Source organism: Suillus clintonianus (assembly GCF_016758775.1).
Source record: "Suillus clintonianus strain FC179 chromosome Unknown DEU56scaffold_2, whole genome shotgun sequence".
In the NCBI taxonomy this organism is placed as follows: Eukaryota; Fungi; Basidiomycota; class Agaricomycetes; order Boletales; family Suillaceae; genus Suillus; species Suillus clintonianus.
In genome coordinates, this window is record NW_024539226.1 from 885,948 (window position 1) to 900,959 (window position 15,012).

The following is a 15,012-nucleotide window of genomic DNA, read 5'->3' on the forward strand; positions in this document are numbered from 1 at the left end:
GTCTGGCACGACTTCTCAGTGATGCGACCGTCGACGTTATATTGAGAAAGTTGACCGTTGACCGTAACATTCTGAACGAAATGATCTCGAGGCTCTTGTAGAACCGGAACAAACGAGACCAAATAAACCTGAGACGCCGACCTCGCAAACGGCCAACTCAAATACATATCACACTTCTGGTCACTGAATCACACAACACAATGCCTGTCCCATGGGAAGCTCTCATTCCGTTCGGTATGCTCCCTCAAAATCTGAGGCAAAACTCTGCTGACTTGATGATTCCATATTCTTAATGCCACCATAGGCCTGCTCACTTCAATGTTTGCAGCGGCCGGAACGCTCTTGAATGTTTCCAAGAGGGCTCAGAATCAGGGCAAGGTACGTCTAGAATTTGTTTTGTGAAGCTATGGAATACTGTCAGTGTCTGATTGTTTCATTTTCTTTAATTCGCATATTCCATTTCGCTTGGACAAATTGGCAACTCCCTAGCCTGTTCGATACCACGTCGATGCTTGGGACGAGATGATGATGGACCGTGATAGACGGCTTACAGGACACATACGTGGACAATCTGTATGTGTTATCTTTACGCTTGGACACACGCTGACATATCATGCACTTTTCTAGTCAAACCCAGTGCCTCCAGAAGGCTTCGAAACGAGTAGCGCTTGGTACACAGAAACTACAGCATAGCCATACCTCATACCATGCTATCTCGAATGAAATTGTTATTTAGATGCGGCGCTACATGATACCCGTCAGATTTGCAGTGGGCGAAGACCCTCCCTCAAAGAATTTACTGCAAAAGGTATCATGCTAACTTGCAAAGAGCCAAAACTTCATTCAGGTAGTTCTGTTACCCGTTAACATGCGACAAACCGTCCCAAGTCTGGTTTTTTTTCCTGACCTGGATGATCCACCAGTTGTAATCGAGTATTTGAACGTAGAAATCTAGTTTCCTCATAAATACTCACAAACCTTTTATTCCGGCGCAAGAATGTTTGAGCTTTGTACCCATCCGAATCCATATCGCACGAGTACTGTTTATCATATGCATCCACCAAAAACGAAGTATTAACCATAGGAACTCATCTCCTCCTTCAGCCACGCCCACACAACCTCGACCCTTCCGCTCACATCTATACCCAGCTCTTTATCTTCAACAAACCCATACCGCTTGCCCTCGAGAGCCTTCCCAAGCTCAGAATCTAACCCTTGCAGTGTGCATGAGAGAATGACCCCGTGTCGAGCGTGGATGTGTGCTGTCTGTTGGTACTAAGTCAAGGAAATGCAGCAACAGAAAGAGAACAGACTCACGACATTCCCCCACACGAACGACTTCTTGATCGTGTACTCGAATTCGGGAGTCTGGCCAAAAGCCCAGTCCCAGCTCTGCAAAAGAGGTCATATAATATAATCGCGTGCAGACAACGAATGGGAACTTACGGGTAGCTCTGCCATCCCACGTTGAATGTATCCTATTCGCGCGAGGTCGTCGATATCATTGACAATGCATGGCTAGCATGTTTAGTTTAGCTGGCGTAAAATGTGATAGGTTAAGAAAGTGTCACCTCGTCGAGAACGCCGTATTCGGCTTTGAATGAGTCCACGACAGCATTCACGAACGTATTATGGCTAACTTTCTCACTAAATTGAGCGAGGTTGCAAACCGGCGAACGCACGGACGCGACACCCTTCGTGATCATTGTGTCCTATCGCACGCCAACATATTATTTAGCAAAAAGCCCCTCCACCGAAAGAGCAGAAAGCCCAATATCGTCAAGGGAAAAAACATACCTTCCCCACCCTTAACAAATCTCCCAGCGTCTCAAGCCTCGTAGTAATCAGCATCGTCCCGTGGTGGTACGCACGCCCGCTCACGATTTTATACGCCGAGCCCGACGCCTTCTCACCTCCCACGCAAATATCGTTCCGCTCATTCACGTCTGCATCAATCCCGAGCGCGCGCACGGCACGGAGTACGACCTGAGCGGTCGCGCCGCGGTCAAAAGTTGTGCGTGGGACGTGGATAGAGAAGTTCGTGTTGCCAAGGTCCTGTGAAGTATCAAGATGAGTGGTGGGTTTTTCGTATTCTGGCTAGGGTAGACTGTAGGAACGAAGGAGACATACGTGGTACACTGTCCCGCCCCCGCTGCGCCTACGCACCCACGGAATGCCCTGCGCATGGGCTGCACGGAGGTTGACCTCCTTCCATGGATTTTGGTTGCGTCCTATGACGACACACGGTGCATCTCTATATAGGAAGAGTAGCGGTTCCTTCTGGGGTGCGTGTCTGAATAGCCTGGTTGCCCATCCATGTACAGGTCAAGCCAGCATCATCATCATCATCAAATTTCCGGTTCAAGCGCAAGTGAACAGTCAGATTAACATGTCGCGAATACCGAGCAGCAAAGGGCCCACCAGTCTTCGAACGAGAGATTGAAATATGGATTGGTGGACGTGCTGAGGTATATAGAATGTGTGGGTGTGATGACTGAGCTTACACCTGATGTAGTTGTGTAAAATCTGCGCGCTGGGAGCATCCGCACGACATGGCGGAACGAGGAGATCATGCGTGTTCGGACGCGTGCAAGAAGCGCTTCGCTCATTTCGCCATCTCTCAATAATCAGACTCGTATGTTCACTAACAAGAAATCACAATTCTCCACGCTCTCATGGTTTACAATTCTGAAAATCGCCTCTTAAAAGCTTCTCACTCAAAAAGTCCAAGGAAAGGAAGCACTGTTGAACCAGAACAGCCGACCCAGTGCTATCTCAGGTAGTCTAGCAAATGCTGGAAGAGCCCTCACCGCTGCACCGTGGTATATATCGGTTTCTCTACTTCATGTATCTGCTTTTTCCCTTCTGGAGAGCCAGGTATCGTCTTTGTCAGGCCCTGTAGAGCAACCGAGCGTCAGCACAAAGTCAGCGTTTATGACGAGAACAAGATACGCACGAGCTTTTCAAACATGCACTTGTTCAAGGCACGCTCGGGTTTTCTACACGCATAATATTCCTAAGAAATGAGAGGGAAATGTAAGAACTGCCACCGATATAGCTATGAGACTCTACCTGGTTGTTCAGCTCGAGGCAGTTCCAGTGCGTGTCAAACTGCTCGAGGCAGTTTTCTCGCATCTTATTAATCCTGCCAGTGTCGTCAATCTCCTTAGAAGTGAAAAAGCCAACAGTGAATTGATACGCACAAGTTAGTTGCACACCGCGTAACACGCCTGCCCTCCTTCAGACATTGTCCTGGGTCTCCCCGGCCCTCATTCTTGCAAAGCATAAAATCCTCTACCAATAAATACATCATCAACATCCCTCCCCATATAAATTGATTCCAGCGCACCATTATACTCTTTGCAGTAAGCGCCAATAAAAAATGCAGCGGACTTGAGTGGGGCACTGGTGACGCCGAGCTCCTGAACGCGTGGAACAGAATCCGGAAGTGGTGTCGGGTCCTTGTAGGGCTGGCTACCTGAGGCGCTGTCGCGAAAGCCGCTCATCGTTGTCGAGTACGGTCAACTTCGGAATGTGGACGATTGCCTTTCTTGATTACGCGGAGTTTGCCGTTTCAGGTCTGCGGCAGCCTCTCTCCTGCACAGCAAGCCAAGCAAGATGGTAAGTCCACACTACAACTGTTAACTGAGCATTATATCCTGATATTTACGATGATGCCAGCCCCCAAGAGCAGCCCCAAAAGCCTACCAAATTTTGGCCAAAACGCACCAGGTCACGATTTTCCTAACAGTCCCCCAATCCGCAACGATCGCGTTGCTGAAGGATGAGGCGCTTTCTGCGCTCACATCTCGCGTCGCCATTGAGGATGAGAACTTTCCTCGCGTAAGCAGCACAAGCGACTTTGAGCTGGCGCACGCAGTGAAGGAGAAGGAGAAGAGCAAGTCAGGGGTGACTTATGAGGCCCTTGAGGCAGAGAAGGCCATCAGAGGTCTCCTATCAAACTGGGAGATACTGTACTTTCAGTTTAGAGACGAAGACGGTGAGTGTACCATGCGCAATCTCAGGTTGCGTGTTGCGCTAGTGCTTGACTTTGATGTCTCTGCCAGGCAACTTGATGCCAGTAGAAGTCTCCCAGCCTTCTCTCGTTGATGATGATGAGGAAGAGCCTCCGATGAATAAAGGGAAACGCAAGGCGCTATCAGAATAGTCATCTAACACCGCATGAAGTTCTGAAAATTATATTCCAAGGATGTACTACGAAGGGCATGCAGAGGCAAGAGTCAGGTCATATTACTGCAGACGGTATTATGACTGCCATTGGCGCGGGGTGTAAGGAAGCAACGCAGCAGCCACTCGCCGGCCCTCTTCCGCGAGCAAGTTATACGTCGAGCACGCATTTCTCTGGAAGTACGAGCAGTTATCGATATTAGCACTACATTTGCAATATATTGGTAGTAGATAGACCTCACCGTATCCATAATGTCAAGTTGTATTCCCATTTCCTTCAAGTAACCCCTTATACTAGGCGGCGGAAGCTCCATCCGTCTCCCTGTGCCAAATACCAAAATTTCTACTTCTTGTTCAGTCCTGCTCGGTCACAAAATTGCGCGTCCTAGAACGCACCTGGTTTCGGAACGACAGTCTCAAACACGCTCAAATGCTCGCGACCCCAGCCCTCCCATAGACGCGGGGGAACGTTCCACAAAAAGACCTTCCCGTCCAGGAAGATGCACGCAGATGGAAGTACGAGCCCGTCTGCGAGCTGGATACCTGCTGATGTTATGGAACTAACTTGCACGGGGGGCGGGACATCCCCTGCAAGCATGTTCGTGAACGCCGTTGGACGGTCAACATGTCGGATTGGAGTCGTGTGTAAGGCGCGTCGTGACAGTGAGTGGCGGAAGTGGTGTATGATCAATGCAGACATCGTAGCAGTAATACACGAAAGAACCTAAATAGGCCTGACTCTTGCTGTCACAGCTCTAACGACGAGCATGACAATTGTAATGCGTTTTTTTTTGCTACGAAAAATGTTCACACCAATTACCGACCAAATGCGTATCTTGCCAATTGGTAGAAAAATGGCCTTACATCAATCTGGTTGTGAATCAGGTATTTGCAGTTACAGGCAGAGCGTATACTATGTAGTGCCATAATTAAGAAGGAACGAGTTTACATGGGGGGTGCTAGGTAAGTACAAGTATGTGGACACACTGCGAGTAGCACCTCAGTTCCCATTCCCGTGAAAAAATATATCACGACTGACATTTATGCTTGTCGGGCATACATATTACACATGTATACCACATTCAGGGTTGCCCTATCATCGTATGTGTCAGTCTCTCAGAAATGCCACGTAGAGTTGACAGACAGAAGCAGACAAACCTAGCCCAGTCATTTGCCTCAGCATCTCCGCAGATCCATCAAGGAATCGCGGGACAATCCGGCAGGGAAATTTCTCCGGATGGCTTTAACCAAAAATTGAATTATAGGTCAGCAAATCACCTACTGACAGAAAGAATTGTACAAACACTACGACACCAGTGGTGAACTTTGGAATGACGGGTATCTCCCTTCCTTGTTCGTCGAGAGCCTTCTGGACCGAGAAAGTGGAGAGGATGCTCGCCATCGCAATCCATAGTGTCGAGTCCGCGATATGCCGTCCGACACTGACCAGCAGCGTTCAACAGAGAGGGAAGGAGCATGGATTGATGCTCACCAGCTCCGGCGACCCCAGCCAAAGCCTAAGAGCATTGTGTCATTGGTGAGAGACCCGTCTTCGTGAAGAAATCTTTCTGGTTTGAATTCATTAGGACTGGGGTATTTTGTTTCATTGTGTGTCATCGCCCTAAAGGTTTGTCAGTCTTTTTCCAGACATTGGGTATCACGGTGCGAGCTTTCCATGTGTTAAAGAGTACAAAAATGCCTGATAAATCGTCAGCGACCTTCGGTAAATCAGTATCATTCGAACCTTTGGGGATAAAAAAACCCCTGTATATGTCACTGGACATTGATGTGTGTGGTATGCCTGAGGACATCATCAAATGAAGTGAAAAGAGGTGTTATGGTGAACGAACCAAAAGGAACTACGGGGCGCCACCTGAGCGTTTCACGCAAAATAGCATCCACGTAAGGCATCGCCGGTCTATCATCAAAATCGGGGAGTCTATCTTTGCCGACGACTCTGTCAATCTCCGCTTGGGCTTTGGCTTGCACCTCTGGATTGAGCACCATAGCAAGAAGGAACACAGTCAATGTGGAAGTGGTCTGAGCGGGGGAAAACAATCAGAGTCGGCAAATGCAAACCTGGGCGACACTTACTGTATCAGACGCCGCTAAAGACACGTGAAGAAAAAAATGAGGATTGAAAAAGGACAGTTCTTCAGATTGAATACCTCCGAATGACATGGAAGCAGCCTCCTTGATTGCAGTCGCAATGACATCATCTTCAAAACCGTTCATCTTATTCATCAAATCAGTCACCATGCACGGCTCCGCATCATCAGTAGACTGTGTACAATTCGTCAGTTCATTGCACATCCATTGACAGGGTAACTCACCATCTTCTCCTCGACATATCGGAATGGGATCTCCTTTATATCATGGCCCGCCTGGATGCACTTCACTGACGCTCGCTTGAATGTGGCACCAGGAAACCAACTAGGCAGCTGCAAAACTTAAATAGGTTTTGAGATTCAATTATCGCCGCTAGCTTGTGTCAACATACGAAAAGGGAAGGTTTCCATTATCGCAATGCCCAAAGGCGTCATACTTTCGGTGACCAGTTCCAAGTACTTTTCCATATTGTGGATGATCTGGTCACCCTTAGCTTTCGGTTCATAACCGTATACCATAGATAGCACAAACATGGCGCTGAACCTAGCCAAAATCGGCTTCAGAACTAAACCAGTGCAAAAGATTGTGACCAACATGTGGATGTGGCTCGGATAATTGGCAGGGTCTTGAAGAAGATTGAACAACATTGTGTGGGCCGAACGGATTTGCATAGTGGAACAAGCGGGCGCAGCGGCTTGGCGAAATGTCTGATGAAAAATTCGTCGGTGGAGGCGCCACCTGATGAGTATTAGACACCCGGATCAACATAGAAAATAATATATTACCTGTCTCCATACGGCATGATAGCTATATTAAAGTTCGAAGCGAAGCTGAAAATGTCTTCGTGATCGCCCGATAGCACTCGAAGATGCGACTCACGGTTCATAGATAAACGACTGAGGTTTATCGGAATATATGTTGGAACGCTCTTCAAAGAGGTCTTTCGCAACCTCTTCAGAGTTGACTACCAAGATAGGCTTGTTGAATATACGAGCATAAATTAGGTCACCTGAAAGAAAAGAAAAACATCAGCTACTATGAACGAATTACCAACGCGTTGTTCTAACCATATGTGGATCTCCAAGCATTGAAGCTCATCCAAGGCTCAGTAAAATCAAGACTGAGAAGGTTCCCCACTATCGGGAGGGGGGTAGGACCAGGCGGCAGCGGTGGGCGGGAATGATCGTCCAAATATTTCCGAACGACGGCTAAACTCGCTAGCGCTAAAACTGATGTGACCACGTACAATATGGGTCCAGTGTCAAGCATCGTGCAATTTCTTGCGATGTATACTCCAAGGAGGGGGTATGAAAGTCTAGTTATACTAGCTTCATCACGTGCAGCACGTGATACGGTCACGCTTAGTGTCACAGCTTCGAACGTGACCTGTGACCACATAAAAAATAGCTTTCGCAAATCATGATTGCTGCACCTCAATTGTACTTGTCAAGGCTTCTTGTCTGATTCATATCTTATTGTAAAGCTGAGAAGCAACAGGTAGAATCTAGCTAGACATTGTTGTTTTTTATATGTTTTTTTGTATGTTTTTTATATGTTTTTCTGTATGTTTTTACCACGTGTCACAAATTAGCTTCGGAGGTTCGATTCGTTGATGGCTGTGACCTGTGACGAACCTAGTGTCGTATCTCTACAGTATATCGTAGAGGGCATAGTAATGGGAAAACCCATTCTCAGCCACGATCAACCCTGCCTAATATCAATAACGAGAAGGTACATACCATGAATAGGGCCCTGAGATTGGCACTGGTTGCGCTCGCCTCGCCTCCGCGACTCGCATGGTTGTTGATGTGATTCCGCGGCGACTCCTGCAGCTTTTAGGCGCTTGTTGTGAATTGTGACTGGGCGTCGTCTATCGGGAAAACACGTGACCCGAGCTAGTTATCATTGTTAGCAGTGGTCACCGTGGTGTTTGTGGGATACCTATCGAGTCACAATGCGATAAAAATGCTCAAGCCCGTTTCCTATTGGGATGATGCAATTGCTTTAGTAACTTTGTTGGAAAATTGCCTACGCGGTCGTGTCCGTACAGTTCATTGCCGCTGTTCGAACGATTAACTGACAGTGTTATTGAGCAGCAGTTTCGAGCTAGATTAGAAACAAAAACATACCAGACTAGTGACTGGCCCGGGAGTGAAGATGGACAACAGAAGCTCGCACTCAAGCTTACTTCACGGTAAGACCACTCATCTCTGTCTTGCAAATCCCCCATTTTCCGATCAGCTCTCCGAACTAAGCTTCAAGTGACCCGACTTGAATGACCGGGATGATAAATTGTTATTGAGTAGGGTTATGATATACTACAACTTGAAGGTATGCTCTAAGGCTATATGACTCGGATGTGTATGTGGAATGAATTGAACACTACTATATTTGGAAGAAGAGCAATTGGGAAAAAATTAAATTGCTAACTTGAAAGTTTCGGCGAATCCCTAACCAATCCCCTTATGCCTAACGCTCACTCCTCTTGCACCTCCTCCCTTAGAATCCCCCCTCCCCCCCTACTGGTCAAAGTTGCAACGTGTCAGTACTATGTCTGGATCCGATTTATCGCCATCCTCTTGTTAGAGTTTACAACATTTCACCGTGACGCTATTGAATGTGAGTGGGCTGTGATCGTCAGCGCTCGGGATCCGTCAGCTGCGGGATGTCTACTATTCCAACTCTGAGAGTGGCATTCATTCCATTATCTCCACAGTCAACGTCCTGACCGCTGACGCTGCCGCCTTTTCGGGGGCTACAGTCGTGGTACGTTGCGCTCGGCAGGGTGAACAATAAAATAACTTCACGCTTAGTGAAGAAGGAACGAATGTTTCCCTTCTGTCAAGGACTAACAACGGGACTATACTTCACGGCAGACTTGACTATCAGAACATTACATGGTGTTTTGGCAGCTGTGATTATCAGGTACGCTCGCTCGCGCTTCTTTACTATTACCGGGCAGAATGAGCGACTTACGAGTTCGTTTTTTCCGTGGTTGCATGTCTACACTATCTGAAAGGTGCTTCCACATTTAATGCTTCCTACTTGGCTACCACGATGGTGCGAGAGTGATCAGTTTCGGCTGAGCATCCGATATGGTATTATAACGCCATTTGTGTGGATGCTGATCGTTTCTGTTCTTGGTGCCGCTTGTAGACATTTTAGATCGTTTATCCGAACCGGTCCAGCGGTGCAGTCCTTTGCGGCGTATGGGCTCTGGCTGCACGACATAATCACTGCCAAAGGGTGGGCAATGTACTTGCATCAGGCTCGCTTCTCATAATAACACTACCGCTCGAAAAACGCCTTGGCGGCAGTGGCGGAAAGAGCCTGCTTTTCCCCTCTCCCTGATATCCGTACGTGCTTATCTGACTTGAGTTATTTACAACGAGCAGTGTTTACAAGTAGGAAGATATCAGATGGTATATGTTATTCGCGCCTGAGAGAATCCGGTTGCTAACGTAGGCCAGAGAAAGACAAGCCTTCTGACCTACCAGAAACTTGGGTATAAAGTGATGCTCCACGTTATATGATTTTTCAGAGTCGCACTCCATCCCTCCTTAACATCCAAACATGCCATTGGGCATCTATCAGCTTCCAGACCTGCTCTCCATTTGTCCTAAGAAGACCGGTCATATCGTCAGTCCTAGTTTTGAAGAAACGAAGCACAGTTACGAACAATGGGTCAGAGACAATATCGGTTATTTTGCTGCGATTGTAAGTTCTGTTGTCACGACACAAGAATTTACTGATTGAACTGGCGAAGAAATTCGCCAAAATACAGATGCCTCTGCTTGCGGCTCTTATCTGTCCCAAGGGTGGCTTTCGAGACCTACGAGCGATCCTCGATTGCATGTCGATGCAGTACATACTTGAAGAACTCACGTAGGCCCCAGGACTCGCTGATAACTTGACTCCGCGCTGACTGAGTCCTACAGCGATCGATGTTCGAGCGAAGCGGCTAAGAGCCAGTGCGATTTATGGATCGAGATACTCAAGAACCCCGAAGCTGGCGAGGGCCACCGCCACCCGTTCATCAAACTCATCGCGAAGTACGTTTGATGATTTTGCGCCGATACAATTCTGACGAGCGTCTCAGACAAATGGTGACACGCATGAAAGATGCTGTGGATCCATATCACTGGCCTCAGTTCATACAGTCCTGTGACGAATATGCAAAGAACACCGCACAAGAGGCACTCGATCGTGAAACATTAAAGGACGCTTCAGCGACCCGCCGCGTTGCTGCATACATGATCATGCGAAGAGAGTCCATCGGAGTTCGGCCGAGTTTAGTTGTGATGCGGTCCATTCGCAAGTTATATTTGCCCGAGCACGTCCTGAAACACCATGTTGTAGCTGAGATGGAGAATACTGCCCTCGACATGGTGTATATCACCAATGTGTGTCTTCTCGATATATCGGGGTTTGCTGACGCTCACACGTTTATTGGTCACTTCAGGACATCTATTCGTTCAAAAAAGAGCTCAACGAAGACGGAGCTCTGAACAACATCATCAACATTATACAAAAAGACCCGAAGACCCAGCATCTTGATCTTCAGGCAAGAATCATTCATGCAGGCGAGCTATTTCAGGGTGCCCTAGATCGTTTCAAAGCCTGCAGAGATAGCCTTCCAAGCTTTGGTAACGATGAAACAGATAAGCAAGTTGCAGCATACGCAGACGGTTTGGTGGACTGGGTTGTGGGTAACGTGGAGTGGAGCGTTGTCACACCACGCTACAGAGTCTTCGCGAATGATGCTGACAGACGAAACAACATCCTGAGACTGGATGATCGTTGGTTTATGTCTTGGAAGTTTCAGCTTCTGCTCCTGATCAGCATCGTTATTGCCTGTATTTCACTCGCCACCTTGTGAACTGCCCCTGGCGGGCTATATATTTGCTTCGCATGTATGCGCTGTTGAGTCATTATGATTTCACCCAAGTCATGATGCACTGAATTTCCTCTGGATTGGTACAATTCTGAGTTTCGGAGAGGCGTTCGAACCGGTTTAGCACTTGCTCAACTCAACGTCACCACACTCTCGGCTCCAAATCCTAGCTAGGCAGATCGGACTCCGGCTCATCGGAGAAAAAAACATTAACGAAAACACATGCAGCAGACCTGCCTAGGGCAAACACCCACCCGCAAATCTAACCTTTTTTGTCTCAGACTTAGAACTCTGTATAAGTACGTGGCTGCCACCTATCTGATTCATCTTCCGTGGCCTAATAACGTCGGGAATGGCTTCAGGCGGCTACCCACGCAACGTGTATGGACCTGGAGCCCCTTTGCTTATATGTGAAATCGAACTACTTGGTGGAGACGAATGATAAATCATGCGTAAAATGATCATGAAAATTACGAAGCACACATTCTTGACCCTTGAGGAGACCGAGCAGCACTATCGGATTCACAAGTGACAGCACACAACAACGCAGAGCGAGCGCCGAGCATGCGACAAGCGTGCAGGTACTCATTGGACGTGTGAAAATTAAAAGGTCCGCGATTGTTAACCGTATCGATAAGTCTATCCCGAGCCCCGCTTAGAAAAGCATTGATCTACCAACCTCGAACTCATCTCTATCTCTATCTCCATTCTTATCCCCTCCAGCTGTGCAGTACCGATTGGCTTTCTGGAGGTGGAACGTGCACAGTTACGGGGACCAAAATCCTATCCCACCACGAGTTGTGGTGGCCAGGGTCAGTACATTCGGTGGGAATCAGAAGACAGCCATATGCATCCCTAGAAGACGGGCGGAGGGACAATCGTCACAATCACGGGTGACGGATAAAGAATAATCTATTATCCATCTCCCTATGGCATAGTAGCCACGTTGAAGTGTCACGGTAGTCGCATTGAAGTGTCACGGTAGTCGCATTGAAGTCGGGCGCGATATCTTCGTGATCGACGCACAGTAATTCAAGAAATAACTCACGATGTGACGGTTCATCGACAAGCGATTACGATTTCTCGTAAGATATGTTGGATTGACTCTCAAAAGGTCATTTTCGCGACCTCGTTGAAGTTAGTAACACGATAGGCTTGTTGAATAGATCGGTATAAATTAGGTCACCTGGAAAGAAACAGCAACTACTATGAACAAATTATCTTGTGCCAACAATATGGCATGGGTTTGAAGCTCAGCAGTATCAAGACCAAGAACATTTCCCGCTATCAGGCAGGGGTAGAACTCGACTATGTGGCAAGGGGGGCACAAATGATTATCCCATTATTATTGAAATAAGCTTACACTAGCTAGCGCCAAGGCTTATGCTGGCCCTTGAAGTAAAATCTAGGTCCAGCGTTAATCAGGGGGGATTGTGTGAAGCCCGGTAATTGAAGTACCGTTATATAGGATGTTGAAGCTTGCAACACTGGTAGGGTAACAAAATCACATGGAGGACACAAGACAATTCCTCGGGATTCGGTATTGGAGCTGTGATTAGTGCACTCGCCTGTGACCTCGCACGCGCATTTCGGAGTCGTCCAAACATTCTTGTAACTGCGCATCGAACCTCAGTGCGACTCACTCAGATAAGTTGATGCAAAATTTTGCAGTATTGTTATCCTGGAACTGGCAACTATGGTGTGAATGCAATTCAATGCGAGCAGTATGAATATTACTTAGTGACTCCGCGCATGAAAAAGCCGCTTACGCACAAGTACTGGACCGGCTACAATTGGGCTAGTTATTGTTGACTCGATGGGGACTAAACTTTACTAGGCCCGTGTGCCGCATCCGACAGTCTTGGGGGACATCCGAAAAAAAGCCCCTACCCTGAGGAGATCTTGGACAAGGACGGAAATACTATTTGGAGTCCGATCCGCGCTTAGTAAGCCTACCGACGACCAATTCCCGACGTCACGCGTCACCGGTCACCCTTCATATGCTCATCATGCACAGTTTGGAATTAATGGGCTTCCCTGCAACTGCAGATTCCTCGCGTTTCAATCGGTGCAATTTTTCCATGAATCAATGCCGCGACTAATTATACGTACAAGGCGGTTATGTTGTTCTTACCTGAACAGATCTATACCCAGTCACTGATCCTTACGACACAGAAACTTGGTTATAAAACGATGCTCTAGGATGATGGGTCGTGCTCAATTTCCTGTGACGTCCTAAAATGTCCCCAGGTGTTTATCAGCTTCCAGACCTTCTCTCTATTTGTCCTAAGAAGACCGGTAACATCATCAGTCCTAGCTTTAAAGAAACGAAGGAAAGTTACGAACAATGGGTCAGAGACAATATCGGTTATTTCGCCTCGATCGTAAGGTCAGATGTCGTGACACAAGAACTTACTGATTAGACTGGTGAAGAAATTCGCCAAAATACAGATGCCTCTAATGGCGGCACTCGTTTGTCCCAATGCCAATTTTCAAGAATTACGAGCGATCCTGGATTATATGTCAATGTCGTACATGCTTGAAGAGCTTACGTGGGTTGCGAGTCGTCATTGATGTCTTGACACCGTGCTGACTCTTTACCACAGTGATCGATGCTCGAGCGAAATGGCTAAGAGCACGTGCAATTTATGGATCGAGATACTTAAAAACCGCGAAGCTGGCGAGGGTCACTGCCACCCGTTCATTAAACTCATGACGAAGTAGGTTTAACAATCCTGCGTTGGTACCACTCTGAAGAGCGTCCCAGACAAATGGCGCCGCGCGTGAAAGGCGCTGTGGATCCATATCACTGGGCCCAATTTATACAGTCTTGTGCCGAATATGCAAAGAACACCGCACAAGAGGCAGTCGACCGTGAGGCATTGAAGGGTACTGTAGACATCCCCCGCATTGCCTCGTACACTGTCATGCGAAGAGAGTCTATTGGAGTTCGGCCATGCTTAGTTCTGATGCGGTCCACTCGCAAGTTATATTTGCCCGAGCATGTTCTGAAACATCCTGACATAGCTGAGATGGAGAATGCTGCCCTCGACATGGTGTATATCTCTAATGTATGTCTTCTGTACTGAAGCGTCGCCCATGCTAACGAGTTTATTGGTTGTTTCAGGACCTTCATTCCTTCAAAAAGGAACTTAGCGAAGACGGAGCTCTGAACAACATCATTACCATTATGAACACAGATCCAACCACTCGGCATCTTGATCTTCAGGAAAGATTTGATCACGCAGGCAAGCTATTTCAGGGTGCCTTAGATCGCTTCAAAGCCTGCAGAGATGAACTTCCCGGCTTTGATGACAAAGAGATAGACAATCAAGTCGCAGCATATGCAGATGGTTTGGTAGATTGGGTCGTGGGTGGCATGGAATGGAGCAGCATCACACCCCGCTACAGAGTCTTCGCGAATGATGCTGACAGACGAAATAACATCCTTAGACTGGATGATCGTTGGTTTATGTCTGTGACATTTCAGTTCCTACTCATTATAGGTATTGTAGTTGCCTGTATTACTTTCGTCACACTGTGAATTACCCCTAGGCTTCTCAGCATGCGGACATGATTTTACCTAAGCAAGTCTGTCATGATTCTAATCTAACTGATTCTGAAGAGCGGAATGTCGATTCTAGTCACCCATTGGAGAGTCGCAGCCAAAATAATGTCGTTCGTCGCTCGACTCGCTCGGCTGTGCTTGGATTTGATGTGTATGTATGCTGCACCGGTGGAGTGTCACGCGTTTCATGCGCGGGACAGACTCGGAGCAGAGAGCAATGACATCGCCGACGACGGCGCAATCGTGGTGCAGA

General features: G+C 47.5%; 8 protein-coding genes across 8 annotated transcripts; 4 read left to right on the plus strand and 4 right to left on the minus strand.

Moving 5' to 3' along the window:
* The first annotated feature begins 100 nt into the window (after nt 1–100).
* On the plus strand, nt 101–992 carry DEU56DRAFT_766771 (NADH dehydrogenase 1 alpha subcomplex). The gene is made up of 4 exons (XM_041351110.1): nt 101–234; nt 305–378; nt 490–573; nt 628–992. The coding sequence occupies exons 1-4, from the start codon at nt 201–203 to the stop codon at nt 691–693; spliced, it is 258 nt and encodes an 85-aa protein (XP_041215347.1). The 5' UTR covers nt 101–200; the 3' UTR covers nt 694–992.
* DEU56DRAFT_766777 (uncharacterized protein) lies at nt 993–2,631 on the minus strand. Its single transcript, XM_041351111.1, has 7 exons — nt 2,422–2,631; nt 2,131–2,302; nt 1,798–2,055; nt 1,572–1,712; nt 1,447–1,518; nt 1,318–1,392; nt 993–1,266 (listed from the first exon to the last, which is right to left on the minus strand). The coding sequence occupies exons 1-7, from the start codon at nt 2,607–2,609 to the stop codon at nt 1,075–1,077; spliced, it is 1,098 nt and encodes a 365-aa protein (XP_041215348.1). The 5' UTR covers nt 2,610–2,631; the 3' UTR covers nt 993–1,074.
* Nucleotides 2,632–3,524, minus strand: DEU56DRAFT_766778 (Ndufa8, NADH-ubiquinone oxidoreductase complex I 19kd subunit). The gene is made up of 5 exons (XM_041351112.1): nt 3,350–3,524; nt 3,204–3,294; nt 3,073–3,145; nt 2,957–3,016; nt 2,632–2,896 (listed from the first exon to the last, which is right to left on the minus strand). Exons 1-5 carry the CDS (start codon nt 3,504–3,506, stop codon nt 2,807–2,809), a joined length of 471 nt encoding a protein of 156 aa, XP_041215349.1. The 5' UTR covers nt 3,507–3,524; the 3' UTR covers nt 2,632–2,806.
* Nucleotides 3,525–4,427, plus strand: DEU56DRAFT_766782 (uncharacterized protein). The gene is made up of 3 exons (XM_041351113.1): nt 3,525–3,621; nt 3,682–4,000; nt 4,068–4,427. Exons 1-3 carry the CDS (start codon nt 3,619–3,621, stop codon nt 4,166–4,168), a joined length of 423 nt encoding a protein of 140 aa, XP_041215350.1. The 5' UTR covers nt 3,525–3,618; the 3' UTR covers nt 4,169–4,427.
* On the minus strand, nt 4,067–4,964 carry DEU56DRAFT_766783 (NADH dehydrogenase 1 alpha subcomplex assembly factor 3). Its single transcript, XM_041351114.1, has 3 exons — nt 4,585–4,964; nt 4,431–4,531; nt 4,067–4,362 (listed from the first exon to the last, which is right to left on the minus strand). The coding sequence occupies exons 1-3, from the start codon at nt 4,886–4,888 to the stop codon at nt 4,267–4,269; spliced, it is 501 nt and encodes a 166-aa protein (XP_041215351.1). The 5' UTR covers nt 4,889–4,964; the 3' UTR covers nt 4,067–4,266.
* A 67-nt stretch (nt 4,965–5,031) lies between these two features.
* On the minus strand, nt 5,032–7,605 carry DEU56DRAFT_766785 (cytochrome P450). The gene is made up of 16 exons (XM_041351115.1): nt 7,365–7,605; nt 7,177–7,306; nt 7,083–7,127; nt 6,892–7,035; nt 6,689–6,840; nt 6,522–6,637; nt 6,357–6,471; nt 6,283–6,296; nt 6,039–6,228; nt 5,933–5,989; nt 5,864–5,887; nt 5,681–5,810; nt 5,493–5,630; nt 5,347–5,429; nt 5,228–5,281; nt 5,032–5,174 (listed from the first exon to the last, which is right to left on the minus strand). Exons 1-15 carry the CDS (start codon nt 7,564–7,566, stop codon nt 5,271–5,273), a joined length of 1,551 nt encoding a protein of 516 aa, XP_041215352.1. The 5' UTR covers nt 7,567–7,605; the 3' UTR covers nt 5,032–5,174; nt 5,228–5,270.
* A 2,265-nt stretch (nt 7,606–9,870) lies between these two features.
* DEU56DRAFT_906535 (isoprenoid synthase domain-containing protein) lies at nt 9,871–11,176 on the plus strand (the record flags this gene model as incomplete). Its single annotated transcript, XM_041356831.1, has 5 exons — nt 9,871–10,014; nt 10,064–10,182; nt 10,236–10,349; nt 10,397–10,700; nt 10,760–11,176. 5 exons carry the CDS (start codon nt 9,871–9,873, stop codon nt 11,174–11,176), a joined length of 1,098 nt encoding a protein of 365 aa, XP_041215353.1.
* Nucleotides 11,177–13,431: 2,255 nt separating this feature from the next.
* On the plus strand, nt 13,432–14,735 carry DEU56DRAFT_724034 (isoprenoid synthase domain-containing protein; the record flags this gene model as incomplete). Its single annotated transcript, XM_041347803.1, has 5 exons — nt 13,432–13,587; nt 13,643–13,743; nt 13,798–13,911; nt 13,959–14,262; nt 14,319–14,735. 5 exons carry the CDS (start codon nt 13,432–13,434, stop codon nt 14,733–14,735), a joined length of 1,092 nt encoding a protein of 363 aa, XP_041215354.1.
* Between the last annotated feature and the right edge of the window lie 277 nt (nt 14,736–15,012).

What these genes read in the sequence shown, in the direction of transcription:
- DEU56DRAFT_766771 (XM_041351110.1), top strand. Translation starts at nt 201, where the DNA reads ATGCCTGTCCCATGGGAAGCTCTCATTCCGTTCG. An exon ending in GGGCTCAGAATCAGGGCAAG is followed by an intron (nt 379 to 489) that starts GTACGTCTAGAA and finishes GCAACTCCCTAG; the next exon opens with CCTGTTCGATACCACGTCGA. An exon ending in GACACATACGTGGACAATCT is followed by an intron (nt 574 to 627) that starts GTATGTGTTATC and finishes GCACTTTTCTAG; the next exon opens with TCAAACCCAGTGCCTCCAGA.
- DEU56DRAFT_766782 (XM_041351113.1), top strand. An exon ending in TCAGTTTAGAGACGAAGACG is followed by an intron (nt 4,001 to 4,067) that starts GTGAGTGTACCA and finishes TGTCTCTGCCAG; the next exon opens with GCAACTTGATGCCAGTAGAA.
- DEU56DRAFT_766777 (XM_041351111.1), bottom strand. Translation starts at nt 2,609, where the DNA reads ATGAGCGAAGCGCTTCTTGCACGCGTCCGAACACGCATGATCTCCTCG. An exon ending in ATTTGTTAAGGGTGGGGAAG is followed by an intron (nt 1,713 to 1,797) that starts GTATGTTTTTTC and finishes GGCGTGCGATAG; the next exon opens with GACACAATGATCACGAAGGG. An exon ending in CGTTCGTGTGGGGGAATGTC is followed by an intron (nt 1,267 to 1,317) that starts GTGAGTCTGTTC and finishes TAGTACCAACAG; the next exon opens with ACAGCACACATCCACGCTCG.
- DEU56DRAFT_766783 (XM_041351114.1), bottom strand. Translation starts at nt 4,888, where the DNA reads ATGTCTGCATTGATCATACACCACTTCCGCCACTCACTGTCACGACGC. An exon ending in GACTGTCGTTCCGAAACCAG is followed by an intron (nt 4,532 to 4,584) that starts GTGCGTTCTAGG and finishes AACAAGAAGTAG; the next exon opens with AAATTTTGGTATTTGGCACA. An exon ending in AACTTGACATTATGGATACG is followed by an intron (nt 4,363 to 4,430) that starts GTGAGGTCTATC and finishes TCGTACTTCCAG; the next exon opens with AGAAATGCGTGCTCGACGTA.
- DEU56DRAFT_766778 (XM_041351112.1), bottom strand. Translation starts at nt 3,506, where the DNA reads ATGAGCGGCTTTCGCGACAGCGCCTCAGGTAGCCAGCCCTACAAGGAC. An exon ending in ACGCGGTGTGCAACTAACTT is followed by an intron (nt 3,146 to 3,203) that starts GTGCGTATCAAT and finishes CGACACTGGCAG; the next exon opens with GATTAATAAGATGCGAGAAA. An exon ending in GCCTCGAGCTGAACAACCAG is followed by an intron (nt 3,017 to 3,072) that starts GTAGAGTCTCAT and finishes CTCATTTCTTAG; the next exon opens with GAATATTATGCGTGTAGAAA.
- DEU56DRAFT_766785 (XM_041351115.1), bottom strand. Translation starts at nt 7,566, where the DNA reads ATGCTTGACACTGGACCCATATTGTACGTGGTCACATCAGTTTTAGCG. An exon ending in TATCCGAGCCACATCCACAT is followed by an intron (nt 6,841 to 6,891) that starts GTTGGTCACAAT and finishes GATTTTGGCTAG; the next exon opens with GTTCAGCGCCATGTTTGTGC. An exon ending in GATATGTCGAGGAGAAGATG is followed by an intron (nt 6,472 to 6,521) that starts GTGAGTTACCCT and finishes AATTGTACACAG; the next exon opens with TCTACTGATGATGCGGAGCC.